This window comes from Pleurodeles waltl, chromosome 2_2, assembly GCF_031143425.1.
Source record: "Pleurodeles waltl isolate 20211129_DDA chromosome 2_2, aPleWal1.hap1.20221129, whole genome shotgun sequence".
NCBI lineage: Eukaryota > Metazoa > Chordata > Amphibia > Caudata > Salamandridae > Pleurodeles > Pleurodeles waltl.
The window spans coordinates 68,752,045-68,779,969 of NC_090439.1; the positions used below are offsets into that span (position 1 = coordinate 68,752,045).

Below are 27,925 nucleotides of genomic sequence, written 5' to 3' on the forward strand. Positions count from 1 at the left end.
GTAAGTCACCCCTCTGGTAGGCCCTTCAGCCGAAGGGCCATGTTCATGTCCCTAATAGTAAGGGTACCCCTGCATGAGCAGGTGACCCTACAGACCCCCAGGCTCCATTTCCAAGACTCTGTAAGTGCTTGCACTTGCCAGTACTTGTTGGTGACCTGGCTGGTCACTGCCCCTCCTGCAATTCGGCGACCATTGAGGAACAGCACATAGGCTCCTGGACCCTACAACTGGATGACTTCTTTCACCGACTTGCAGGAACTTCCCCTCTAGTAGGGTGGGCATTGCCACCTGCACCACTTGGGCACCTCCAAAGATTCTGGACTCTGTCCCCTTACTTTTCAGGCCCTCCATATCAGGAATCAGTCCTTAGGGTCCACCGGCCTGGTCCACGGGTCGTGACAGGAGCTTGACAATCCGAGGCTTCCACTGACTTCAGGGAGAGTCCCTTCTCCCCTCTGCATATGGGTCCCTGGTGTAGGTACTCCTGTCTTCTGGGTATGCTGGAGTAGGGATACTCTCCCTTCTTCCTCTTGTTTACTGGTTTCCTCTGGGTCCACTGGGAAGGGTCCTGAATCTCACAAACTCCAACCACAACTGTCTGTGTTAGTCGATGGGATGACTGGGTGGGTAACTATCTTGCATCTGGTCACTGCGGTCACTTACGGTACTTACTTCTGGTGTTTCTATCTGCCCCTAGCTAACTGCCACACTTAACTTGGCTTTGTTCACTATTCCACATTCCGCCTTCTTAGTATATGGTTTGGCCCTCCCATAGGGCCCTGTATATTTAATGCTATTTCTGTTGGCTATTTCGTGTACATATTGTGTGTAGGTATCTCCAGAGGGAGATATGCCAATGCTGGTCTAGTAGTAGTACTGTAATAAAGTATCCTTTGTTTTTGCAACACTTGTGTAGTTCTTTCTTGTAAGTGAGTTACTGTCTGTCTACTGTGGTATTGCAGTGCTTTACATTCCTCCTTGATAAGCTTTAGCTGCTCGCCTCAGCTACCCCTAGAGAGCATTTATTATCTGGACACCTATTCACTATCACTAAGGGTTGCCAGGACTCAGTATAGGGTGGCACGCTATAGGTGTACGCCATAAACTGAGCCAGCCTCCTGCACCTACCTCTCCCCACAACGCATTAAGTGCATGCTCCCATCCCTAACCCCCGAATGCTCCAGGTGCAAGCTACTGGAAGCTGGAATCTCACACATGGTCTTGGAGTTCCCGATGTTGCAAGTGATCGGGTATGAGGTCACAAATACTGTTGCAGAACTCGCGGAACACAGCCTCACACTATCACCAGAGTCCTGTCTATTAGGTCTCCTCCCCAAAGCTAAAGATGACAAACATTTGCACAGGTGCATTGAACTAGACTTTGTCTTGTTCAAAAGTCAAATAGTGATGTGGTGGAAGACGCCCACAGCTCTGGACCCCCAGTGCTGGCTAACCACAGTACTGACATGGGCACAGGCCAAAACAATTACCCTTAAGCTACTACGTATGAGGGGGGACAATAGAACAGACAGTGAATGCTGGGAGACTTATCTTACAACTATTGAAGCGAAATATGGCACACGCCCACTCTGAAGTGCACACCACTCTCAGCATTTAGGGGATACACCCACACACCATGATGAACAAAGCTCAAACTAGGGGGCATGGGACAAATCACAGACCCATCACAACACTGCTCGCCGCCACCACCACCACCAAAAGGTTGTCCCTGTTAGGGGCTCTAACCAAGGGGACCACGGGGAAACCAAGGAGACAAGGGACAACACACTTGCAGGATGCTAACCCCTAACCATCCATCAGTGCTCACTGCACTCCCTAGTGCTGACAACCAGCATCAACCACAGGCTCTAATACTTACTAGTGCTCTCCACCCACAACTGTGCCATGATGCCCGTGGCAAACTCTTGCATTAACGACAAAGCTCAAGATCCACCAGCACGCTTTAGCAACATCACCCCGAACATATTGCTCACATCCTCAGTAGACCCCAGCATTAGTTTGGTCTATTTCTCCATTTTCTTGTTGTGCAATGATGCATAGAGACACTACGACCTTTCCTTTCAGGTGTAACATGTCTGTTTATACTATCCTAACCGCAACTTACCAGTGTCTTACCTTTTGTACAAACCCCCAAAAAATACTATTTTTATTATTATTATTTTTATAAAAAGAGTAAGGTATTGCTTGATATCTGTTCAAACGCAGACCCCAGATATGTTCCCCAGATGCAACATAACGTTTTTCTACCTGTGAAAGGGAAATGCAGACATCAGATTATGGAAGGGCAATTTAAGATTGTGATAACAGAGACGGGTGTTTTGGAATGCATTTGTGACACATGGTATTAATGTATTCATATATGTGTGCTAGAAAACACTTCATGCTTTGAAATAATGTGTTCCATGATGCACTATAATAGAGAATAGATAGGTGCATTTTTGATTTGTTCCTTTTGTATTTATAGCAACATCTAAGTGACCTGATGACGAGGAAGTGGCTGGCAGGAACAAATTCTGTGGACACAATCTGTGTCACTGTCGAGGATTATTTTAATGACTTTGCAAAAATTAAACCACCCTACAAAAAGGTAACTTTACAATCTGTGCTTATGTATTTGTATATAGGTTTTGGCCCCAAACATTGGAGTTCTTTTTCACTATGGTATCTGTTGACAGCCAAGGCTGCATGTATATGCCCCTTGCTTCTACTTTTTATATTAACATACCTTTACTGTACATTAATTGTATGTAGGTGTTATTTCATCTTATTAATTAACACTCATTAGCCATACGTCATGAGACATGTTATGGCTCTCAGAGGTGTAAATTTAATAAAATATCTACTTGTCCATGTGACAAGTTGATTTTTAAATCTGCTTGTTCTGTTAAAAAATCTACTTGTCCCTTTGGTGCCACGTAGTGTGGCAACATATTATTGCAGCAATCTCCTTACATTAGAGCTCTTATAATAGCCTCTATGATTATGTCAGAGCTAATACTGAGTAGGGCTTGAATGCTAGAAAATTACTTATTTTGCCACCCTTCCGCAGATCTACATACTGGGGCTGGAGGTAGCGGTAAGCTATAGTTCCAGGATTGGAATACCTTTTTGAGTCTGTACACCCCAACTAGCTTCCATGTTTTAAGTGTTTTCACCAACTCTTTGCTAATCTTTTCCCTTACTAAGAAAGGTTGGAAATTTACTCCTGACAAGGGCAGAAGTAAAACTTCTTCCGGGGCTGGGAAAAAGTGGTTGGAGGGAAAGTAAAGTTGCAAACGCTCAACAGATTTTCGCAGAAGCAATTCTACACATGCATATTTGTTGGAGCTAAAATACAGATCACAAATATTTCCTAGAAGTTGTTTCTTGATCTACTTTCGAAAATCGTTGTGAATTAATAATATACATAAATCTAATGCAAAGACGTACCTGGGGTACACTTTTGTGACTTTCTTTAAGAACTGGACCTCTAACTAGGTCTAGTGTTAACCAAGACCTTTTGTGTTTAGTAAACTTCTGTCTCTCGCTATTAATCTGTCGGCTGGCTTTACTGTGAGTGACAGCATTCTGCTCTTTCACAAGTAGCTTAGTAGTTCTGTTCAATGGCAGGAGCTACTGTGGCAATGTGTACTATACTTATTTTCCATTATGAGTATTTGGGTGAGATTTGCATGCATCAACACATTTTACTGACAGATGCTTCATAGAAATGGTACCCACATTTTCACAGCAAAATATTTTTTTCCTAGTTGCATTTTTTGTGTACTTTTCATTTTTAAAGCATAAAATCATCAATCTTGCTTTCATGCTCCTGCAAATATTTGCATCTAATCAGAGAGCAATCTGGTTCTTACTGAAACCACTAGCAGTAGTGCAGCCTAAGTCCCAGGGTGGAATTAGAGTTTTTGCAGATGCAGGATATCTGTCAAAAAGTATTGTGTTCCTTTCCATCCTGGTTAGAGTGCATTGATACGTACACAGGCTAAATAAGGCTGATTGGTCTTCTGCTTCTATTTGATAGCTGTCCTGCATTTGCCAAAATATAAATGGAGCTTACTGTTCCCTTTTTTTTTATATGTAACATACTGTCCTTCTTGGTGTCTCTGGAAACCTGTCATAATGCTACATACCATCATAACTTGCTGTTGCAGCTGGCTTGCTTCCCAACAGCTAACACTGTAGAGCTACTGAGGTCACAGCACAATTTTTCCCACTGTTTTATGGATACACTTTAGAACAAGCAGCAAGCCCTCCCGCAGGGTTTCAGAGTGATGTGGCCTCCAAGGAGCATATCTCACTGTTAATGGATTACGACCTAGACAGGCATGGTGTCCCTCAGTGTCCATCCCAGTCCTCCCAAATTTTGAAGTGATTTTGTGAGCAGCCCCTGGCTTGGTACACTGGGCTCCTCAGGACCATACATGAGTCCATGCCCTTTGCCCATCCTTCCAGGGAAGGGGCCCTCTGCACTCCTCCATGTTTTTGCGATATCCCATTGTGGTTTTAGCAGACCTGGCTAGATCAGCTCCATTTTATGTCATTTACCCACCCACCCCCCCCAACTCCCCTCACCCCTGCCCCTCCTCATCTGCAATGTGCAGTGAAATCAGTCTTGGCTCTCTGGGGATCCTCCAAACCCATCACTGCCCCTAGAATGTGACCGGGGCAGACGGCTCCCCACGGTATGTCGTAAATCCCATGTGGCATTGTTCATCACAGGCAACACCCAGAGCCAGTCAGCCTCATTCTAAACAGCCGTGTTCTCATGAGCTGTGGGTGGTGTAATAATTTGAGTTGTAGAAGGTGGAACTGAGAGCCCATCACTCATTCTCTGGGAGTGGCCACAGCCTCTCCAGCCCCTGTTCTTTTGTTGGTATCAGGTCACTAGACCACACCTCCCTCAGTTGTGTAAGTGAACCTGGTGATGGAACAGTGTGTGGTATAGAACTGACAGTTTGTGGGCTTTGATAGCTGTAAAAAAGATTTTCGTCTCTGGAGGTGAGTATTCTGGGATTTTGACATCTGACCATAAATATAGTGTAAGCACATGCTGACTATGAAGGTAGCGAAAAAACTTGGTACGATGCATTTGATTTTCTTCCTGCAGCTCTGTAAAGGGCTTCAATGACCCACTTTTAATCACATCTCTCATGCCTTTGATATGCCTTTGGTATCCCATTTGGCGAAGCCGCAGAGCGCAAACACCTAAGGGAGTCTAGTCATCTTCCATAGCAGGATCTCTAGTGTAAGCCGTTTTTGCTTTTGTAGCTACTCTCCAAGTGGTTAACACCACTTGAGTTGAAGCCCCTAGAGACTGTGGTAAGTCGCCACCATTTAATAAATGTGAGATGTGGTCTTGACCCATTATCCGCCCCTCTGCCTCGTAGGCTGTGTCCCCAAACCCCTCAAACCACCATTCATTGGGCACCAGTAGATGTGCTGCTCTTTAACATAAAGTCAGATCCAGGGTGGCTCTGGCATCCTCAAAGGTAGGCCTACAACATTTTTCGAGGACAATTCGGGATACATCCATTTTAAAGATGGTCAAGCATGGACTACAGGAGAGAGGTCCAACACCTAATGTTCCTGGCCAATCCCATCAACTGTGATTTAAGGTTAGCCTCTTGGTCCAAGGCTCTGTTTTTGGTTATGAACACCCTTAGATATTTGAATCTGGTTGGAAGAACACTGAAATCCGGGGCCCATGGCACAACTATGAGGCAGTGGTTTCCAACCTATGGTCCAGGGACCATTAGGGGTCTGCAAAACCTCCTCAGGTAGTCCTTGATTACTTAGAAAATTAACTAATATTGAAATATTAATAAAGTGTTTATAAATGAAGTGGCTAAAAGTGAAATTGGAATTTGAAATTGGAGGCTAAAAATGAAATTAGTATCCTCAGATTGAGTCGTGGGAGCAGTGAAAGTGCATCAAACAGAATATAGTATGGACGATGTGTGGCTTCAATAGAGTTAGGAAAGCTCCAACCTTCCTATTAAAATTTTCATATTTTTAATTGTATTTGAAAATGAGATACATTTTTTTATCATGTGTACATGTGTTTGATGGAAGGCTTGTTCTGCATTTTTTGTATATTTTGTCGCTCAAATCATCTACAATGTTTAAGCCTGGGTTTCAGTAATGATAAAGTGGGGGTCCACAGCAGTCAAATTGTTGGGAACCACTGCTAAGGGGCAAAGGGTTAGATAGTGGGCTTAGCCTTATTCATGCGAAATGTTTTTAGTATTTGCAGAGCCTGAGGGCTTGTCTCAGCAGCGTTATCTAGCAAGACGTCGTGCACATACAAGCAGATCCTGTCGTCATCTGTTGGGATCATTGAAAGCCTTGGAACAGTGCATTAATTGTCACAAAGGATGCCAAAGGCTCTTTCGCCAAGGCAAAGGGTAAGAGGGAGAGTGGGCACCCTTCCTGGCTACCCCTCCCTATTTCGTAGGTTGCTGATCCGTAACTTTGCTTGGAGGTGGGTATACAACAGTCTGGTATAGCTAATGAACAACTTTTGACAATCCACCATTAGCAAAGCTTCATGGCCCGGTAGACTAGCACTCAGTTCTATGGCGTTGTTGATCCTTCTGATGCTATGTCAAGTGGCCATCAGGGCATAAACCTAGACTGATCGGGAAGAATACAGTTTCAGGCACCTCCAGGAATCTATTGGCCAACACTTTAGCCCATACCTTAACCTCAACAGCAATATTGGTCTGTACTACTCATCGTGTTCCCCGAAGATCCGGCTTTGGGATTACCGCTATGTCCGCCACTCTGAATTTACTCGTACAAAACCATAGAAATTCAGCAGTTATAGTTAGTTCTTTCAAGTAACTAAAACTTGCGCAGTAAGGTAACTATTACTTGTGCCATCGCCATGCACAGTTGTCTCATCAATAATTTAATTGCTAATTTTTCAGTGAGAATATGAAATGTGGCATAGAATATGTCATCAATGATATAACATGTGGAGTAATTAGCTGTGCAGAGGGACCCCCTTACTTTTTTTTTTTTACACTTTGCCCTGGGAGTGGTGGTCCCCGGAGCACAGGTGGGGGGGGGCAAGGTTCCCCCATGTATATTAAATTGAAATCCCTGGGAAGGTGGAGGTCCCCAGGGCATCGGGGGGGCTGCAGGCCCCTCTGCATATACTTTCACCAATGCCCTGGAGGCCCACACAAATTTTATAAACAAGGCAGCCCGGGGGAGGTGGCGGTCCTCATGTCAGCACCGATACAATAGAAGCCCTGGGGTGGTGATCCCCGTGGCACGGGGGTTCGCAGGGCTCCCCCCATATTTAAAAATGGAAGCCCTATGGGGCTAGCGGTCCTCAGGCCATTAAAAAAAAAAAGCTCTGGGGATGTGGTAGTCCCCACAGCTGTCGGGGGACAGGAGTCCCCCACACACTGAATTTTTAATGTCCCTGGGACCTGGCCCAGCCAGGGGCCTATTAAAAAAAAAAAAAGAAAACAAGCACATGAGCCTGTGCTTTGTTGTTTTTTTATTGTTTGCCTCTAATTTGTGAATCTCGCGAACTTGCAGCAAAAATATAATTAAAAAAAAAAAATTTTGGGCTTGGGCGGCTAGGGTCCTATTGGACCCTTCCACCAGTGCTGAGGAGTCAGGGTGTTCCTACTCTGGCCCCTTTTATTTTATTTTTACTTTTTTCTGAGTCGAGTCCTAAGATGGCTGCCAGCAATTCCTGGAGTGAAGTGTTGGCATCCAATCAGAGTTGTGCTCTTCCTGCACAAGCTCGTCTTTATTCGCAAATACTTCATGACCAGAGATAAACAAATTTGAATTTCCCTAAGATTCTCAAAAACTACTGAACAGATTTACTCCAAATAAGCAAAAACGTGATCTCCGTACCGACAACTAGCATTCTGCCAAATTTGGTGTAATTTTTTCCAGTGATTCAGCCTGTTCTAAAGATTCCTATGGGGAAATGCAGTGGGTTTTTTTATACCCCTTTTTCTCAGACCCCGCTTGAAGGATCACCCCAAAACTTTACATGCACAACAAGAATCACTGCAACACTTTATTTTGGAAAGGTTCGTCAAACTGTACCAAAGTTATAGGCAAGTCTAAAAACACTTTTCCTGTAGAAACAGGGTTCTAACTATAACTATGTACTGGAGACCACCAGTACAGGTGTGTGTGTGTGTGTGTGTGTGTGTTGCAAAGCAAATGGCCTGAAAAGCGCCGCGCTCTGACTGCCGGTGCCAGCACAGGGTTGAGCCCAGGGGGGGGGGCGGTGTTGCAAAACAATTGGTCTGAAAAGCAGCGCATTCTGACTGCCGGTGTCAGCATAGGGTTTAGACGAGAACCCTTGAAAAATAAGCCAACAAGAATTGCTGCACTCCCACAGGTAAAGGTTAGCAGATTCCACTTATTCACAGAGCAGCACTTCAAACACCATTACGTGTTTCAACATTTCGTCTTCCTCAGGTGGTTTTAGTTTGTAGCCACTCATGGTTCTCATTTACCTGCCTGATAAAGACATAGGGGCATTCTGGGAGTTATAGTTCAAAGTGCCACTTTCAGAGTCCTTCTTGAAATGTTACTAATCAATATTTGCGTTGTGCTTATTTCACAAGTAAACAAACTATGAGAGGTCATAACAGTCTCTGTGTAGTTAATGCTCAGTGCTTTTATACTTGTACTTCCATTAATAAATACGACATTCACATAGTTAATTCCTTAGCAGAACCTGTGTTTGAACATTTCATTAAAGTGTTCTCTGCAGGCATACTGTTCAAAATAAGTCTTTCCAGAATAATTCTTTGCCAGCCGCTCTGACCTCTGTCTCTGTGATAATAAAATTGTGATTTACTGCATTGCCTCTGGCCCTTTTCCCCTGAATAGTGATTCAGTTATGAGTCTGCCCCCTCTGGCCTCTGTTGTAGCTAATAATCCCCCCCCCCCTCACAATAGCCCTCAAAGCCTCCCATAGGACACCCAGGGAGTCCACCGACACTCTTCTCATCTGCTGGCAGGCCATCCGGAATGCCCCGTCTAACAGCTTCTAGTGACTCATGCGCACCCCTCCAACAGGACCTGAGGCGAAGTCAGGCAACACTGGCAAGTGGTCGTACAATCCCCTTTCCAAGATTTGGATGGCTAATACCGTGTGCCTCTCTTGTTTAGGGAGAAGGAATTAGTCCAGTCAGGAGAATTGTCTATGCATATTCGGAAAGAAAGGTGTACCAGCGCTCCACTAAGTAATGTGCCCACCACACATCCTTTAAGGACATATTATGCAAAAAGATGGCCAGTATTGTCAGGTGTGCCCCAACTGAGGCTGTAATGGAAGAGCAGTCCAAGCTGTGCGGACAACCCTCTTAAGATCGCCACCCAAAATCAGTTGGGTCGCCGGACGCCCTAGAAGGAGACTGCTTAGTGTCATTATGAACTTTGTTAGAGGACAGGGAATGTACACTTTGATAATGGAGACCCCTACATAGTTCTGGTCACTATCACATAATGCCCAAACTTGTCATGCCACACCCTAGTCACCTTTAAGGGGACATGTTTCCATGCTAGAATGGCGACTCCTCTTGAGCCGCAATGAAACCCTGTGTGGAATACCCTTGAGAATCCCTTGCGTGCCAGGAATGTACAGCGGTTGCCCATTAGATGTGTCTGCTGCATCATGAGAATTTCTGGGGTATTGTTATGTGCCACCCTCAGTACCGTCCTTCATTTAATATTGTCTAAAAGACCATTAATGTTCCATGAAAGAATATTAAGCCTCCCTCTGAAGATGCTTTGCGGTGGATCAACCATTTGTCCGTGGGAATGTCAGCATAATCAGCAATGCCCATAATTTGGCATGCACAATTCATTTGTGATGCCTAATTAAATGATTGTGTGAGTGTACCAGAACTAAGTCAAGACAGCCCCCTCGTGCTAATGCCCACCCCATACTTTGCCAACTAGAAGTATCTGTTGTGATGCAACCAGGGACAATAGCCAACTGGGCTAGCCTGAGATATTTATCTCCCCTGCCGTGCAGCCCCCCTCCCAAACATGCCCCAACCCCCCTCCCCTGTGAACTTCAAAAATCAGAAGGTCATAAATTAAAACAGCCCAGGGTTTGAATTCCAGTCATCTCGAGGCACCACCACGCAATCTCTTAAGAAGTAGATGGACACCTTTACAATACTTGATAGGACATGTCTATCCTGGGGACTCCTGAGAGGATACTAGAGAGTTGGTTGCTTCAGTATCGGGAATGAAGTCTGTCCCTGTTGCATAGGCCGACCGTCCCACTGGAGATCTGTCTGTGTCAAACGAGCGAACCCTGCATTCCTGTTGTCGATTCCTGCATTGTGGAGCTGTATTCTACTCTCCCATATGTCCTTCATATCGACTGCCTCTTTTGCCTCCCCTCTGCACCACCCAGGCTGCATCTGGAGTATCAAAAAAATAGTCTGAACCTGACTTTTAGATGAGCAGGAAAGGGGACCATAAATTGGATGCTAATGGTTCTCAGTTTTTGTTTTACCTCTTAGAATGTTCTCCTTTGCTGCGGAACTTTCATATAATCTGGGAAGATTACTGGAGAGGACTCCCACTTGGATGATGACATCGCAGTCAGCGTAGTTGAAGACTTGCGTAATGAAGGGATGAGGTGGGGAGCTCACTAGAGGCTTTGCAACGAGGGCCCTGTACTCACTTTCTATTTAAAAGCAGGGTGATACCTCAGTGTCAGGTACCGAGTTCTTCAGCCAGTCTGAGATGAATGTGGTTGGCAAGGCACCCTCTGTCACCTCCGGAATTACCACATTGCGTAGATTATTACATCTTGACTTTTCCTCAGTGTCTTTTGTTCTGGCTCCTAGTTGACTAACCATTCTTTGGAAAGAGGGTGTATGGGAGTCCTGTGATTTGACTAGGTCTTCCTTTTCAGAGACCCTACCCTCCACTTCTGTAACTCTGTCCACTGTATTCCGCAAGTCTTGCAGAGTCAAGGATAAATCCACTTTCAGTTCACTCGTTTTGCCTTTCATAGTTTCCTTTAGGTCTTGAATAGCTTGTAGCGTAGAGGGCGTTTGGAGTCCTTCTGACCTAATTTTACCCCCTCTCTCCGCACCAGCCTCGCCCGATGATGCTGTGTGTTTAGTGTATTTGCCTATCTTTTGCTGTGCTATAGGGGCCGACGGATTGCCTCATGTCATAGTGGGAGGTCGATTGGTTATGGTAAGAGTCCAGTGTCTTGGGGTCGAGGGTGTTGAGTAGTGCTGCTGCTTCTCTCTCTCTCTCTCTCTCTCTCTCTCTCTCTCTCTCTCTGTCTCTCTCTCTCTCTCTGTCTCTGTCTCTGTCTCTGTCTCTCTCTCTCTCTGTCTCTCTCTCTCTCTCTCTCTTGTGTCTGTCTGTCCAGGCTGAAGGGGGCTGCCTCTCTTTCTGTATAGTTGCTGCTTCACAATTCACTCTGTCAGTCCTGGACAATGCGGGGTTCCCCATATTTCTCAGGGTTTGTGGCAAGTGTGCAGCCGAGCAAGGCCCCACTCTGGTATGGCACTCCAACAGGAGGTGGGGGTGTGTGAGTCAACAGTCTCTCTCTCTCTCTCTCTCTCTCACTCTCTCACTCACTCTCTTACTCACTCACTCACACACACACCTCCCCATAGTGTGGCTTGCTTTGTGGGTGCCTGGCACACACAGGGGCCAGGTCACAGGTGTTGTGCGATGCAGTTGTGCTGCCGACCATGGGCGCCCTGCTACGAGCAACAAGGCACAGTAGATGTCAGACAGTACAGGCTGACTAGGTGTAACAGAAGGTGCTAAATCCTAAGAGCACCTGCAGAATGCCTGCACCTCAGTAGGCAGTTTAGTAGTTGCAGCCTCCTTCAAATGGAGTTTCCACCCTTCCAAGCACTCACGGGCCTCCCGTCTGCAAGGATGCATTAATTTATTGGAGTCATATGAAAGCCTTGTGTATCCAGTATTCCAGTGAACTATGATCAGTTCCAGGAGAAGTGCTCCGCCCACAATGGCTGCCTCTTATCCCAGATAATGAATGGGGGTCTTCCATGCTCCACAGTGTGTCAAAAACAGCCACTGGCCTCACCTCAGGCTCTGGAGGGTGTAGTCAATCCCCTGAACGAACTGTGCAATGGCAGAAGCCTTCAATTTTTCCTCTGTCTGCAACACTGGGCTGACTGCATCTCTGCTGGGGCAGTGTCAGCAGTGAATAGGCCAGTATATTAGGAAACCCTCAGCAGGCCCGGCTCTCCCCTTCAGCCCATGGCCGCCACAGCACCTCAGCAGGCCCGCAATCTCCAACAGCCGAAACTGCACCCCCACTCAGAGCGGCTGCGGAGAGAGGGCTGGAGGCACTCCTCTGACTCCACTACTCACATGGAGGAGCCCTCCGTCATATACCTCGAGTCTCTTGCATCCAGTCGCTCCTGTCTGGTGCCAATCCTGTCTCTTGGGAAGTGGGCCCTTCTGCTCTATGAATGTCTGCTGTCAGGGCCCCAAGTGTGTTTTGTGATGCCACTGCGTCCAAGGAATTCTCCATGGATGATCTCCTGGGGATCTGTGGCATAAGACGAATTATGAGAGTGGAGGCGTGGAGCTGTCTTACAGAGCAGCCACCTTCGTTGGCTTCCAAGCCAAACTCTCAAGGTTAACAGTACTTGGACATTTATGCAGCCCCAGAATTGAGTGTTCACCCTCAAAGTGCATAACCCTTCTAAATCATTGACTTTCTACGCTAATTCCTCTTATGTCATTAGCACATTTAGGTTTTGCCAATATTATGGTATTTGTAAAATCTGTTTTTCATCCCTTCAGTGAAGAAGCTTTAAGGTTTTGACAGTCTGTTAGTATAGTTTTGTCAGCAGCTACTAATAATGTTGAGAAATGTAATTACTATATTTCCATGCAGGGTTCACGAAATGTATAACTTTTCTGTGACACACAACAGTTACTTGAATGAGTTAATGCACTTTCTTTCAGAACCACTGTACCTCCAAAACAGGTGACATGAAATCTAGATTTATCCTTTTGTGTTTGGCAGTGATTTAATAATCTATAAAAAAATAAGTATCCACTTTTATGGTGGAATAGTAGAACCTGTAGATTATATTTAAAACTAGGGCCCATATTTATACTTTTTGACGCAAAACTGCGCTAACGCAGTTTTGCGTCAAAAAAATTAGCGCCGGCTAACGCCATTCTGAAGCGCCATGCGGGCGCCGTATTTATTGAATGACGTTAGCCGGCGTTAGCCGCCGGCGCCGTCTGGTGTGCGTTAAAAAAAACAACGTACACCAGGCAGCGCCGGCGTAGGGGAAAATGGAGCTTGGGCGTCAAGAAATGGGGCAAGTCAGGTTGAGGCAATTTTTTCGCCTCAACCCGATTTGCGCCATTTTTTTCGACTCCCAACCCCCATAGAAAATGACTTCTGTCTTAGCAAGGACAGGAGTCATGCCCCCTTGCCCAATGGCCATGCCCAGGGGACTTATGTCCCCTGGGCATGATCATTGGGCATAGTGGCATGGAGGGGGGCACAAATCAGGCCCCCCTATGCCACAAAAAAAAATGAAAAAAAACACTTACCTGAACTTACCTTAATGTCCCTGGGATGGGTCCCTCCATCCTTGGGTGTCCTCCTGGGGTGGGCAAGGGTGACAGGGGGGGTCCCTGGGGGCATGGGAGGGCACCTCTGGGCTCCTTCAGAGCCCACGGGTCCCTTAACGCCTGCCTTTTGCAGGCGCTAAAAAACGGCGCAAAAGCGGCCGTACGTCATTTTTTTTTACCCGCCCACTCCCGGGCGTGATTTTTGCCCGGGAGTATAAATCCGACGCACATGCCTCGGAGTCGATTTTTTAGACGGGAACGCCTACCTTGCATATAATTAACGCAAAGTAGGTGTCCACGCTAAAAAATTACGCTAACTCCATGGACTTTGGCGCTAGACACGTCTAACGCCAAAGTATAAATATGGAGTTAGTTTTGCTTCGAAATTGCGTCCAAAAAAACGACGCAATTCCGGCGCAAACGGAGTATAAATATGCCCCTATATGTCTACCACGTTGTCAGCTCTTTGTAATATCTCCATTTTTCCAAGTCCACTTGTAGTTGCGACCCAGTAGATTCTCCATGGCCCTTTGGCCAGGGCGGATTTGAACCATCTTAAGTGGGAGAAACAGGCTGTGGCCCATGCATCTCCAACATACTTGGAGATAACCCATGTTTTGGTTGTCATGCTGGAGACTACTAGGAATTCATTTTAAGTAGGTTCACACATACACACAAATCCACACTATTATTTTAAAGGTCTTTAATAATATATAAAAGGCCCTACTTTAGTGCACAGTATACAAAAAGCCACAATTGCTTATATAAGCATTATGGTGAAGAAAATTAAAATAGTTAATTAACATATTATATACATTGGCAACAGGATTGATAGGCTCACCTCTTCCCCTCTCCTAGCTAATGTCTACATGAGCTCAAACATCTTGTCAAAAATTTGCGCTTCCTCAGTGGCAGACATGCATGCATTCTCATAGGTAGTATTTTTCAAGTCTTTCGCCTGCTGGTAGACAAGTCCACGCTGTCTCTATGACGTTGTACACATATCGAGAAAATGCATCTTTTGGAATCTGTGTAGCTCTCTCTCCAAAAGGGTCTTACATAAACTTTTTATAATATTTTTCAACCTTATTTTGATAAAAAATTAAACCATTCCCTTGCATGTTCAACTAACGTTATTTATTTTCCTTTGTATATCAATATGAATGAATACATAACATATGAAGTGCACTATCACATTAATGGAAAATAAAATAAAAGAGAAGAGGTAATAAAACATGTTTATACTGTAAGTGCACATCAATGAAAATAGCACATTGCAGTTTTGCATATTAAAGTATATGTGAAGCCTTAGGCAACGATGAGCCTAACTTGCAAAAATGCATTGCAAGGGGGAAGGTCTTGAGAGAAGAAATAAGGCAACGCATATGACACTTTTGGAATAATATGGCAATCTAGTGAATATATATATTTAGTATGTATATGTACATATATATCCGATAGAGACATTTAGTTGCAGATTCTGTACATTAGAATTTCCTCCAGGCAGCAGTTTGGATTTGGAGATTTTTCTCGTGCAGTACTCCTGCACGCCTTTAGATGGTGTTGATCGGCTCAATGTCCCTTGTCGGCATCGTCCGTGCCAGATATGACATTGTGGGTTCTATATAGACGCCACCCCAGCATGCTGATATCAGTTCTTTTCTTCCCATGCCAGCCAGCGCTGATCCGAAGAAAGAGCTACCCCTAAATCACTTTTTTAACTGGCCTATTTAAAACTTTTGTTGAAGCTTTTTTAAGTGTTTACACTTTTGGTGCATCGAAGGATGTCTTAGCGTAAGACTGTGTTCAAGCCCAGCGGATCCTGCCTTTGGGTGATGTCCGGTATGGACCTGCACCTCGTGTGCCTTTTGCGTCTGGAGTTCGATCACGATCTGAAGTCGTGTTCCGAGTGCCAGTCCATGAATCCAAAGGCTTTGAGGGAGCGCACCCTAAAGGTGATGGCGGCCCACCGGTCTGCTTTGCGTAGGTACCGATCGTGGTCAAGAGGAAGGTCTTGGGATAGGTCACAGACCCCAACATCCCCCATCTTCTTCATCCCACTCCAAGTCCTTCGGACATTCAGGTGAGTCGAGGCATAAGAAGAAGTAGAAGAAGGCGAAAAGTTCTTCGACTTCACCTCATGCAACGAGGGAGCGTCGTTGATCAAGGCCTCCATCTGTGGAGCTTGCGTCTGGGCCAACTTGCTGTTTCCGTCAGTCAGAGCAACCCCTGCCCAGCTTAAAGAGTTTTATGAGGTCATACGCCTAATTTTTGGGCAGTCCAACTCCACTGGCACACCTTCAGACCCTTTGGAATTGGAAGGGGCCCCTTCAGGTTCTGCGCCAACGACTTTGGCCTGGGCTCTGAGGGGCACCCAAAGATCCATTTACGAATCGGAATTGGTACCGTTCATACCACTTCGACCCTCCCCAGTGCTGGTTCTCATGTCGACATTCCTGGCGCCGCCATGGAGACGGGGGGGCATTGTATAAAGCAGACTCCAGTGCCAGCAGGATCTAGCTGCCAGTTTTGGATCCTGAGCCTTATTTCTATGAGCTAGTTTATGGTGAGGAAGAGGAAGGGTCGCTGGAAGTCAGTGGGCTGTATACCTCCCCAGATATAGCATGCTCTCTCCCCCACCGTGAATAAGGAGGAGGGTATTTCATATACAATGGTGGTGCCGAGAGTAGCCGAGGTCCTGGACCTTGAGCTGCCTATGTGGCAGTCAGCACTAACCTCTAGACAGGTGCTTCAGCCTTGGACTTCATCCTCTCAACTCCTGCTCCCCTACATGGAGCCCTTATGGATGATCTTCTGGGTACTTGGTCCAAATCCAGCACAGGGCCTGATGTGAGCAGGATTTTTGCCCACCAATTTCACCCTGCACTGGCTGACCCAGATTTCCTGATGCAACACCCCATCCCTTAGAGCTTGGTTATCCAAGCCTCCACTTCCCAGGACGCTTTTTCTTCCGCTCCCCCGAATAGGGAATCCAAGAGGCTGGACACAATTGAGAAGAAGATATTTTCTGCTGCCAGCCTGGAATTGCTGTCCGTGAACAGCTCATGCCTTTTGATCCATCATTCCCACACAGTGTGGTATACGGTTGTGCAAGTGCTGCCACAGGAACCGGAGGAGTACCGGGCTGTACTTTCTCAAGCAGTTACTGATGGGAGATGTAGGAAAATGGCTCTGTATATACTATCTCAAAGTCAGAGATAGTGTGCACAGAGTCCAAGGGTTCCCCTTAGAGGATGATAGTGGCAAAATTACATAATACTAATGCCCAATTTGTGGTAGTGTGGTCGAGCAGTAGGCTTATCAGAAGGTAGTGTTCAGCATTTGTTGTACACACACAGGCAATAAATGAGAACACACACTCAAAGACTTAACTCCAGGCCAATAGGTTTTTATATAGAAAAATATTATTTTCTTAAATTATTTTAGAACCACAGGATTCAGAATTTAGGTAAGTACATAAATTGTAAGGTACGTCACACAGGTAAGTGTGGAACTTTGAATTAAAACAGTAATGTACACAGTTTTGGCAAAAATGGCAATAAGCTATTTTAAAAGTGGACACTGCAAAAATCAACAGTTCCAGGGGGAGGTAAGTATTGGTTAGTTTCTCAGGTAAGTAAAGCATTTACACGTTCAGTCTCCTGGGCATAGGCAGCCCACCGTTGAGGGGTTCAAGTCAACCCCAAACACCCAGCACCAGAAACACAGGGCCGGTCAGGTGCAGAGGTCAAAGTAGGGCCCAAATAACATAGGCGCCTATGCAGAACAGGGGTGTTCCGGGTTCAGTCTGTTAGCAGGTGGGGGGGGGTCCCAAACAGGCACACAAAATACACCCTCAGCGGCACGGGTGGCTGGGTGCAGTGTGTGAACAAGGCGTCGGGTTTTGTATTGAAGTCAATGGAGGGACCCGGGGCTCACTCTGGCGAAGCAGGCAGGGCACGGGGGGGCTTCTCGGGCCAGCCACCGACTGGGCTAGGATGAGGGCTGCCTGCTGGTCACTCCTGCACCGGTGGTTGGTTCCTCTCGGTCCTGGAGGCTGAGGGTGCAGTGCTTCTTCCAGTCATCAGGTTCCTTTGTTACCGGGCAGTCGCAGTCAGGGGGAGCCTCTGGATGCTCTCTGCAGGTGCCACTGTGGGGGTGCAGGGAGGTTGACTCAGTGTGTCTACGTCGTTGGAGTCGCCTGGGGGTCCTCTCTGCGGTGTTGGTTTTTCTGGACACGAGCTGGGGACTCAGGCTTCCGGAGTGAGGCTGGAGTCTTCTTTAAACATGTTTTTTTTGTTGTAGTTTTGGACAGAGCCGCTGTCCTCTGGAGTTTCTTGGTCCTTTAGGTGCAGGTCAGTCCTCTGAGTCCTCAGAGGTACCTGGTCCCGCTGGATGCGTCACTGTGCAGGTTCTCTGAATCCGGAGACAGGCCGGTAGGGCTGGAGCCAAGTCAGTTGTAGTCTCTGCGGTGCTTTCATGTCAGCAGTCCTTCTTCTTGTTTCAGGTTGCAGGAATCTGATTTCCTGGTTTCAAGGTCGCCCCTAAATACTAACTTTAGGGGTGTGTTTAGGTCTGCGGTGCAGTAGCCAATGGCTGCTGTCCTGGAGGGCGGCTACACCCTCTTTGTGCCTCCTCCCTGTGGGGATAGGGGCACATCCCTAATCCTATTGGGGGGAATCCCACAAAATAAGATGGAGGATTTCCTAAGGCAGGGGTCACCTCAGCTCAGGACAGCGTAGGGGCTGTCCTCCTCCTTGTTTTTCTCATTTTCTCCTCTGGACTTGCCGCCAAAGGTGGGTGCTGTGTCCGGAGGGGCAGGCATCTCCACTAGCTGGAGTGCCCTGGGGTGATGTAACACCAGGCTTGAGCCTTTGAGGCTCACCGCCAGGTGTTACAGTTCCTGCAGGGGGAGGAGTGAAGCACCTCCACCCAGTACAGGCTTTGTTCCTGGCCACAGAGTGACAAAGGCACTCTCCCCATGTGGCCAGGAACACATCTGCATGTGGCAGGCTGGCAGAAACTGGTCAGCCTAGCACTAGTAGTTGGACTGGTATACAGGGGGCATCTCTAAGGTGCCCTCTGGGTGCATTTTACAATAAATCCCACACTGGCATCAGTGTGTTTTTATTGTGCTGAGAATTTTGATACCAAACTTCCCAGTATTCAGTGTAGCCATTATGGAACTCTGGAGTTTGTGTTTGATAAACTCCCAGACCATATACTCTTTATTGCTACCCTGCACTAGCTCATGCAACTATGCCCTCACCTGTGGTATAGTGCACCCTCCCTTAGGGCTGTAAGGCCTGCTAGAGGGGTGACTTACCTATGCCACAGGCAGTGGGTTGTGGGCATGGCACTCTAAGGGGAGTGCCATGTCGACTTAGTCATTTTCTCCCCACCAGCACACACAAGCTGTGAGGCAGTGTGCATGTGCTGAATGAGGAGTCCCCAGGCTGGCATTATACATGCTGCAGCCCTTAGAGACCTTCCCTGGCCACAGGCCCCTTGGTACCAGGGGTACCATTTACAAGGGACTTTACAAGGGACTTATCTGTGTACCAGGGCTGTGCCAATTGTAGAGACAAAGGTACAGTTTAGGGAAAGAACACTGATGCTGAGGCCTGGTTAGCAGAGTCCCAGCACACTTTCAATCATAACTAGCATCAACAAAAGGCAAAAAGTGCCATCAGAGGCATTTTCCTACAGGAGAGATGCAGCAAAGTTCATGATCCTATGTCTACTGATCCCGGCTGACTCACTAGGCACAGTGGTAGCATCAACAGTGGCCCTTAGGCGCCACGCCTGTTTGAGGACGTCTGGCTTTTTGGGGGATATCCAAGCTAACCTCATTGACATGCCCTTTGGTGGCACCTATCTCTTCAGAGAGAAGACAGACTTGGCGCTCCAGTGCGTCAAGGATTTTTGTGCTACGGCCAGGTCCTTGGGCCTTGCGGCAGCCCCTCGTCCCCTTTAGTCTGATTTTTGCCCCTTTTTTGGCTAGGGAAGGGGCACCCAACCACATTTGTTCCTCTCCAGCCACAGTGCCATGCAGGCTTTCCAGGCTCTGCATGGCTGGGGATGTGGGATCTACTGTCCTCATGGGGTCAGGGAGCCAGAGGTCTGGCCAATCCACTGCCTCCAACCCCCCCTTTTCCCTGCAGCTGCTTCCAAACCTTCCTAGTCTGACACTTCCCCACGAGGGACCACTCGGAGGCAGGATTCGCCATTAGCTGCTCAGCTGGCAGTGACTCAAAAGGACAAGGATTTTCGCCCTATCAGAGACCTCTGGTCCCTCTCTCTTTCTCAAGAAGAAGTTCAAAATGCTCACTCTGGCTCAGGTTTTATCTGCCCTTGACCCAGGAGACTGGATAGTGGAGTTTGACTTGCAGGATACTTATTTCCATATTCCCATCCTACCTGCCCACAGACGTTACCTGTGGCTGATGATGGGCCACTAGCACTTTCAGTTCACCATGCTCCCGTTGGCCTTAGTAGTGCCCCTCGGATGTTAACCAAGGTGATGGCGGTGGTCGCAGTTCATCTGTGCAGGTCGAGGGTTTCAGTCTTCTCCTATCTTGACAACTGGCTGTTGAAGGCGGGATCACTTCAGGCTGTCTTCTCCCACCTCCAGACTACAGTGGACCTCCTGCATTTGCTGGGGTTCACTACAGACGTGCGGAAATCACACCTGACTCCCTCTCAGATGCCCCTTGTCATCGGAGCTGTTCTGGACACAGTACAGATTCTGGTGTATCCTCCCGAGCAACAAGCGCAGGATAGCCAGGCTATGAAACAGATGTTTCAGCCTTTATCCTGGATTTCGGTCAGAATGACTGAGGCTGATGAGCCTCATGGCCTTCTGCATTCTGTTGGAGACACATGACAGATGGCATATGCGGGCACAGCAGTGGAACCTGAAGTTCCAGCCGGTGCAGCATCAGGGGAATCTCTCCAACATGGTTCAGATCTCAGAGGGAACTGCACAAGATTTGCAGTGGTGGTTAACAAGCCGCAATTGGGTCAGAGGCAGATCCCTCTCCCTTCCCCAACCAGAACTGACATTAGTGACAGATGTGTCACTTCTGGGATGGGGCAGCCACATGGGAGAGGTGGAGATCAGAGTTGCCTGGTCTCCGGCGGAGTCTGGACTCCACATCAACCTGTTGGTGCTGTGGGAGATTGGACTGACATTGAAAGCATTTCTTTCCTCTTCCAAAGTGAAGGTAGTGCAGGTGTTCACTGACCATACCGCTGCCATGTGGTACTGCAACAGGCAGGGCAGAGTAGGGTTGTGACCCTTTGTGGCTGTGTGCCTCTCGACGTAGCTGGAACTTCAGGGCATTTCCTTGATGTTTCAACATCTGGTGGGCTCTCTGAACATCAGAGTGGGCGAAGTTAGCTGACCATGCTTAGTCGATCATGAATGGTGTCTCCAGTTGGAGGTGGCACAAGGTTTCTTTCATCAGTGGGGAGATCCTTGGTTGCATCTGTTCGCCTTTGCAGAGAACATGCATTTTCAGCAGTATTGTGCATTGGAGTTTCCAAAGCAGCACTTGCTTGGCAACACTTTTCGTCTCCAGTGGAACTCAAGCCTCTTGTATGCCTTGCTGCCCATATCACTTCTGACCAGAGTTCTCAAGAAGATCAAGAATGACCGGGCCCAAGTAATCCTTGTGGTTCCGGATTGGGCACAAAGAGTCGGTTATCCCGAGCTATAGAGGATGGACATTGATGCTCCTATCAGACTACCCCCTTTCGGGAGAATCTTCTGTCAGAGCAGCAAGGCAGGGTTCTCCACCCAAACCTGTCCAGTCTCCGCCTTCTTGCGTGGAGATTGAGTGGTGACAGTTGACAGCTTTTGACCTTCCGCCCGAAGTCTGTAACATTACCGTAGCAGCCAGGCATCCTCCAGCAAAACGGTACACCTGTTTTTGGAAGAAATTTGTGGCATGGTGCACAGACAAGTCTATTGACCCCTCTCTCTGCCCCTTTTTCTGAAGTTCTATTGTTCATCCTTTCTTCCGACCCAGCAGGTCTCTGCTATGGGCACTCTCAAAGGTTACTTATGTGCTATCTCTGCGGTTTTGAGGTGCCTGATCAACCTTCTGTGTTTAAGTCTCCTATTGTTAATAGGTTTCTTAAGGGTCTTACCCATATGTTTTCTCCAGCCTCATTCATTATGCCCCAAAGAGATTTGAATTTGATTCTGACATTCCTAATGTACACACCTTTTGAGCCTCTTTACAATTGTCCTCTCATTACATCTGCCCGCAGGGAGCGTGAGCTGCTGGAATTCTCCTCTAAGCTGCCCTACCTTTCCATATATCCTTACAAAGTGGTGCTTTGCACTAGGGCTTCCTTTTTGCCAAAAGTGGTCACACCTTTTCATGTAGGCCAGTCCACCAACTTTCCTACTTTTTATGCATGTCCTTCTAAGGAAGAGGAGAGACTCCACCACCTGGACCCAAAAAGAGCATTGGTGTTCTACCTTGATCGTTCAAAAGAATTCTGGGTAGATGATCAACTCATTGTTAGTTATGTAGGTGCGAAGAAGGGTCAGGCAGTTCAGAAGGGGACCATCTTCCGGTGGGCCGTACTCTGTATTAAAATGTGTTATGAATTGGCTAAGAAACAACCCCCTCAGGGTTTGCTGGCTCATTCTACCAGAGCTAAAGCTGCACCCACTGTGTTAGCATGCAGGTTTCCAGTCCCTGGCATCTGTCAGGCAGCAACGTAAGTATCGCTGCACACATTTACCAAACATTACTGCCTGGTCAGTCAGGTCCGTAGGAACAAGTACTTTGCTTGTCGGTCCCACCGGACTTTCTAGTATGATCTTAGTTCGCAGACCCACCTCTGGGGATGGTATTGCTTGGGTGTCTATTCTAAGGTAAGGAATCTGCAACTAGATGTCTCTATCAGATGCACAAGGTACTTACCTTGGGTAATGCCTTATCTGGTAGAGACCATATCTAGTTTTCTATATTACTTTAAAGAGGATTGCTTTAGGCAGCCAAAAAAATGAAGGATAGTAGTAAGTAAAGAAATAGTCACTTGTAAAAACCACATTAGATGTGGATCTGTGGTTCATCTGCAGGGGAAAATTGTGTACTTTCTGTTTTTTAATCAAAGGCAGATTATAGTATGCTTCTTTTTTAGAGAAAATGGCTGCTGTGCATTAAAATGGTAGGGCGAGAAAAGGGCAGTCTTGTCAGTAAGATATCAGGATACTTTGAGGTTTAAGCTTTGTGGGGCCCAGTGTATTTGCACAAGCACACACATTTGAACTTGTTCCTGCTGTAGAGTGTTTAAACCTTCTCTGAGAATGGTTGATGCAGAGGTAATAAAAGAAATTGTATAGATGTGTGTGTAGACAAAGTTTGCAAGCAATTATCTGTGACAATAAACATGTTTTGTAACACCTCTGTCAGCCACCGTAATTTGCTCAGCAGATTCTCAAGCTGAATACACTATACTTTCTTGTACGGATTTTTAAATGATCAGAAGAAGAAAAGCTCTTTTCTTTTCTCAAAGGAACTGGTCTTAAGGGAAAAAAACACACAATCATGCTATCATACATTATCAACGTGCTGTTTCTTCAGGGAGTTAAGATCTACCTGTGACAGCCACTGCAGACACAATTAACCTACACACTACGTAGTAACAGTAGTAGAAGAACACCTACGATCCAGTTTGTTTGCCAAAGAATCTGTAGCTGAAGACAAACTTTGCATGCACCAGTACTGGCCTATCGTCCATACAGCAATTCCATTTGATTTATGCAATGTTGAGTTGAAAGTACCTTTCTGAATCATGTAATTCACATAATCTTCAGAAAATGTTCCTTCCTGTTTTCATTGTGAGAAATGTGAAGAATTGGCTCTAGGACTCGAAGGAAATCTTATGTCTGTTGCAAAAGAAAAACGTAGGCTTTAGTTTGCAGAACAGTCTCGCTGAGAAAGGTGAACTCTCATGGAAATACACATGGAGGAAATAATGTGTCACTTCTTTTACTCTGCGGAAACTGGGTGCCCTAAACTATTTTTTTCCTCAACTTATTGTTGCCAGCATGTATAACCTTGTGTCAAAAAATACATAAGAAATTCTGGTGATGAGATGTTTATGAAACTAAAACCTTTGGCAACTGTTCAGGATTTTGCAGATAAAAAGACAATAAATCTGATCTGTTGCTGGAAAGCAGAAAAGATGCTATTAAAATGCTGTAATAGCTCTCAATACATGGTGTTAGACTGTGCTCCCACTATGTAAAATTATATATATTACATTGATTGGTTTATCAACGAATACAATTATGACAAGTATGGTGAAAGTATGGCAATTTCTGATAGTTGTCCACTTCCTGATAAGTATTTTCATTGTCCAGTGAAGTATCATTGAAAGGTTTCTTAACTGTTTGACTTTCTCATTGATTGCATAACGAGTGGTGTGACAATTTCATCTAAAGAGATATTCAGAATGTTATTTGTATGACTTTCATTGGACCTGAAGTTTAAGATGGCTGTTTTTCACAAAGAGCGTGCTCAGGCATGCAGTAATAGGAACATCATGATCATTTCTTTTAACTCTTTGTGAGGAAAATGTGATTGCAACTACTGTACCACAGAAAATGATGAATAACTTTAAGGCAGATTGTAAGCATGCACAATTTTCAGAACAATATTTAGCATTCTAATCCATAAGAAGCTTGACAAAATTGCAGTGAAGATCCAAATACAGCCCAATATGGACTAATACACTGGTCACGGCCCCAGCAACAGTTAAGCATCCATCTGTAACATTGACTAACTAAAGACGTTGGTTTTTCTGATAGAGCTGGAATTCAAACAACTCTTATTGCTTTAGTATTATACTCCCCTCCTGTCAAAGCAGTTTCTTGCAAAGGAGCAGCAACCTTTGTTGATATTGTTTTTTTTTTTTTGTAGCAGATTTAGTCGATGTTGCAGCCGGTTCACCAGTTGAAGATGTTATTTAAATCACGTCAGTAGTTGAAGATTTTAGTAACACTCAAGACTCACTAGTCCCTTGGACTGGACCAATGATTTTGAATTGGTGTTTTCTTTTCTTGGGTAACTCTAGAATAGGGAGAGGATGTATTGGTCTTATTGGAGGTGTCTTAGCAATGGCAGTTGGTCACTGAACTGAATTGGTGTCATATTTCTTTATGTGATTGATTGAAACTTTTCCGTTTTTCTTAGCATTAGGCACTACTCCAAAAACTGGCACAGGTGGTCTTTTTGGCAGTCAAAATAGTAGACTGAGCATTAGCAAACACCGGGCTGTTATCTGAGTAAAAAGTATACAGTACTCCGATCCCTCTTAGGCACTATAAGAATTTTGTAACATTGCAGCATTTACAGTCTTTTGTGACCACCTCAACATAAATATAGAGCACGAATGGACCCCAATCAACATATGCTTCTATTGACTGATACTTGTCAGTTGGCCAATATGGTAGAGGTACACCGTGCTGATGACTTTATTGGATGAGGAGCAGGTGCAAGTCTTGCAGCAGTTAGTCCTTTGTTCACAAATACTACATGCTGTACTCTTTTTTTCAGTATTTGTTGATCAGAGTTTCCACCAATATAATTGTGGTAGCTTTGTTAAAGTAGCACTGATGCCAGTGTAAACAGATGCTAACCCTTCATGAGCTCCTTTTATGAGATCTAACCCAACTTCTTTAGTTGGGTATATGCCTTTCCATTTTTCCTGGTATAAAAGGCACAAGAATTTAATCTTTGGTGAAACTGTACAAATATTTGCAGGGGACACCACCGTGAGGCTTTTCCTATTTCATTGCTGCCTGTATTGCCACCATAACATCTGCATTGCTTTTTGTTTTAAATCGAGTTACACCTGCAACCCTGAAGGTTTTCACCACTGTATTTACAGCTAAGTTAGCAACATATGAAGCATAAATGTCTTCACTTAATGGGCTTTTGTGTGCTGTACTTGGACCAAAGCAAGCTCATCCTTTATCCTTTAGGATTGCTGCATTTCCCCATAGCTGTTTAGTTTTTATCAATGTGTCTTTTGAATCTCTGAAACATTTCAAGCACCATTTGGATAGGTCTACATTGTACACTAAAAGCCAAAGCCAACCCTATGAGGTTGGAAACTAAGGTGTCTGATTTATGATAGACCAGGAAGTGGGCATGAATCTCAGCTATTTGTACAGTAATGGAAGCCACAGTTAATATTTTACATTTGTCCTCTGGTTTTCCCTGCCCAATATCTAGTGGCAAGTGCAGGTGGTCCCTCACTTAAAGAAAATAGGCAGGCCCAAAAATGCTTAGTAATTACGGACCCGCGCCTTTCCTTCCTTTTCTAGTCGGCAAACAGCTTGCCTGCAATCTAGAGTCTAATGAACTTTAGACTATTCTCAATCTGGTTTGTATCCATCTTACAGCACTGAAACTGCTCTAGTTTCAATTATTGATGACCTTTGAATCCTTTTAGGCCTGAGTCATTCTGCAACCTTGGCAGTATTAGACTTATCGGCAGCTTTTGATATTGTGCCTCACTCCCCCTTAATCAAAAATCTCCATAAGAAGCGTATCTGCAATTAGGCCTTTAAATGGATTGTCTCTTTCCTTGCAAAAAGATCTACATTTTAATTGATCATCCTTCCTTCAGATTTGACATTTCTTCCTTTAGGATCTGCCTTGAGCGCTACCCTTTTAAATGTTTATCTTTCTTCCATTTCCAGTCTCATTCAATCCTTTGGACTGGTTACAGTATCTTATGCCAACTATACCCAAATTATTAGCTCGATTTCCAGTAACCCTAAACTTTTCCAGAAAAACTTTTGATCTTGGGTGAGTACAGTGGTTTCCTGAATACATCACAGTTGTCTAAAGTTGAATGGGAACAAGACAAATTTTGCAGTCTAGTTACTATCCTGTGCTTTGGTCCTCTTTTGTTAGGTTGTTAGAACTTGGCCTCTTTCCAGCCAATAATCCAGCTTCCAAAACAACTTGAGCCATCTTAAGATCATTGTAGACCACAACCTCTCTTTTGCACCGCTCCCCCAGCCCGATCAACCACTTTCTAAAACCTGTCAACCTACTTAGAATGCTTATAAAGATCGTTCCATTTCTTCCTCTTACTGCTTGTAAAATAGTTGTTCATTGACTGTGACATTCCGTATTGATTATGGCATCTCCTTTCATTTAAGCCTAACAGACTTTTTGCCATAGTCACATTAGCCAGAACTCAGCAACCAGGCTCATTTTAAACCTACCTGCATCTGCCCTATCACAATTCATCTTGAAGACCTACATTGGTGGTCTGTCAAAAAACTGAGTCAATTCAAGCCCCTATGTTTTGTCCATAGAGCTGTCCATAAATCTGGTCCTAGCAATCTTTAAAAAACAATCCTCAGCCTTATTGCCCACCTCGAGCACTATGTCCATGCTCAACTAAACTGCTCTTGGTCCCCTGAATGAAGAAGACTTGCTTGGGAGGCTGAGCCTTTTCATTCATCTCAACTAAGATTTAGAATGCTTTTCCTTTCCCTATCAAATCCAAGTCTTGTCCACTGGCTTTTCAGAAGAAAATGAAAACCTTTCTCCTTCAAGTAGTGATCTTGATCTCCTTTCATGAACATGCCTGGTAACGTTTTATTTTTACTTCTGGCCCAACCACTACCCAACCCCACCATCACCCCCGACCACCACCATCCCCCACCCACCTCATCGGTCTCAACCAAACCCCTTAGTGCCAGGACACCCCTGTAGTGATAACCACTGTACTTAAAAAATTATTAGATTAACACAACATAACATTTTGTATGAAGATACCCATCTTGCAATTCATTATTTCTGCTAGCAATCCAAAATGGAATTTCTATCACTTAGTGAACACTTTCTAAAACACTTTTTTTAAAACAGATTTGTAATCTGTTTTTAACTCTGACTTGTGATTGTAAGCCACTCCTTGTGAACATGTATGTGCATGAACAGTCTCTTTCAGGTATCTTTTTTTTGTTTTTATTTGTTTCATGTAACAGGAGCTGCAGCCATAGACACAGAGAAACAGCCACCCAATTCCTTAAAGTATTAGTCCTGTCTATTTTGTTCATCCCTTCATACCCTATCTGAGCTGTGTTTTAGAACCACACCTGTATCATCCTACCTCCGACTGCTAAAGGTGGTCTAGCATCAGACAGGTACAGCAGCTTTTTTAGTAATACCTTCCTGCCTAATAAATTCTCAGTCAACTTTTTGTCAGTTCTAGTCCTGAACATAAACAATTCTTCTGCTAAAACCCACTCCTTCAT

General features: G+C 45.4%; 1 protein-coding gene across 1 annotated transcript in view; it reads left to right on the forward strand.

Moving 5' to 3' along the window:
- EXOC3 (exocyst complex component 3) overlaps positions 1–27,925 on the forward strand; it is a 334,614-nt gene that overhangs the window by 211,270 nt on the left and 95,419 nt on the right. The window contains exon 10 of the mRNA XM_069219462.1: positions 2,486–2,608. Coding sequence (XP_069075563.1) covers positions 2,486–2,608 — 123 coding nt within the window. The remainder of the gene's footprint in view (positions 1–2,485; positions 2,609–27,925) is intronic.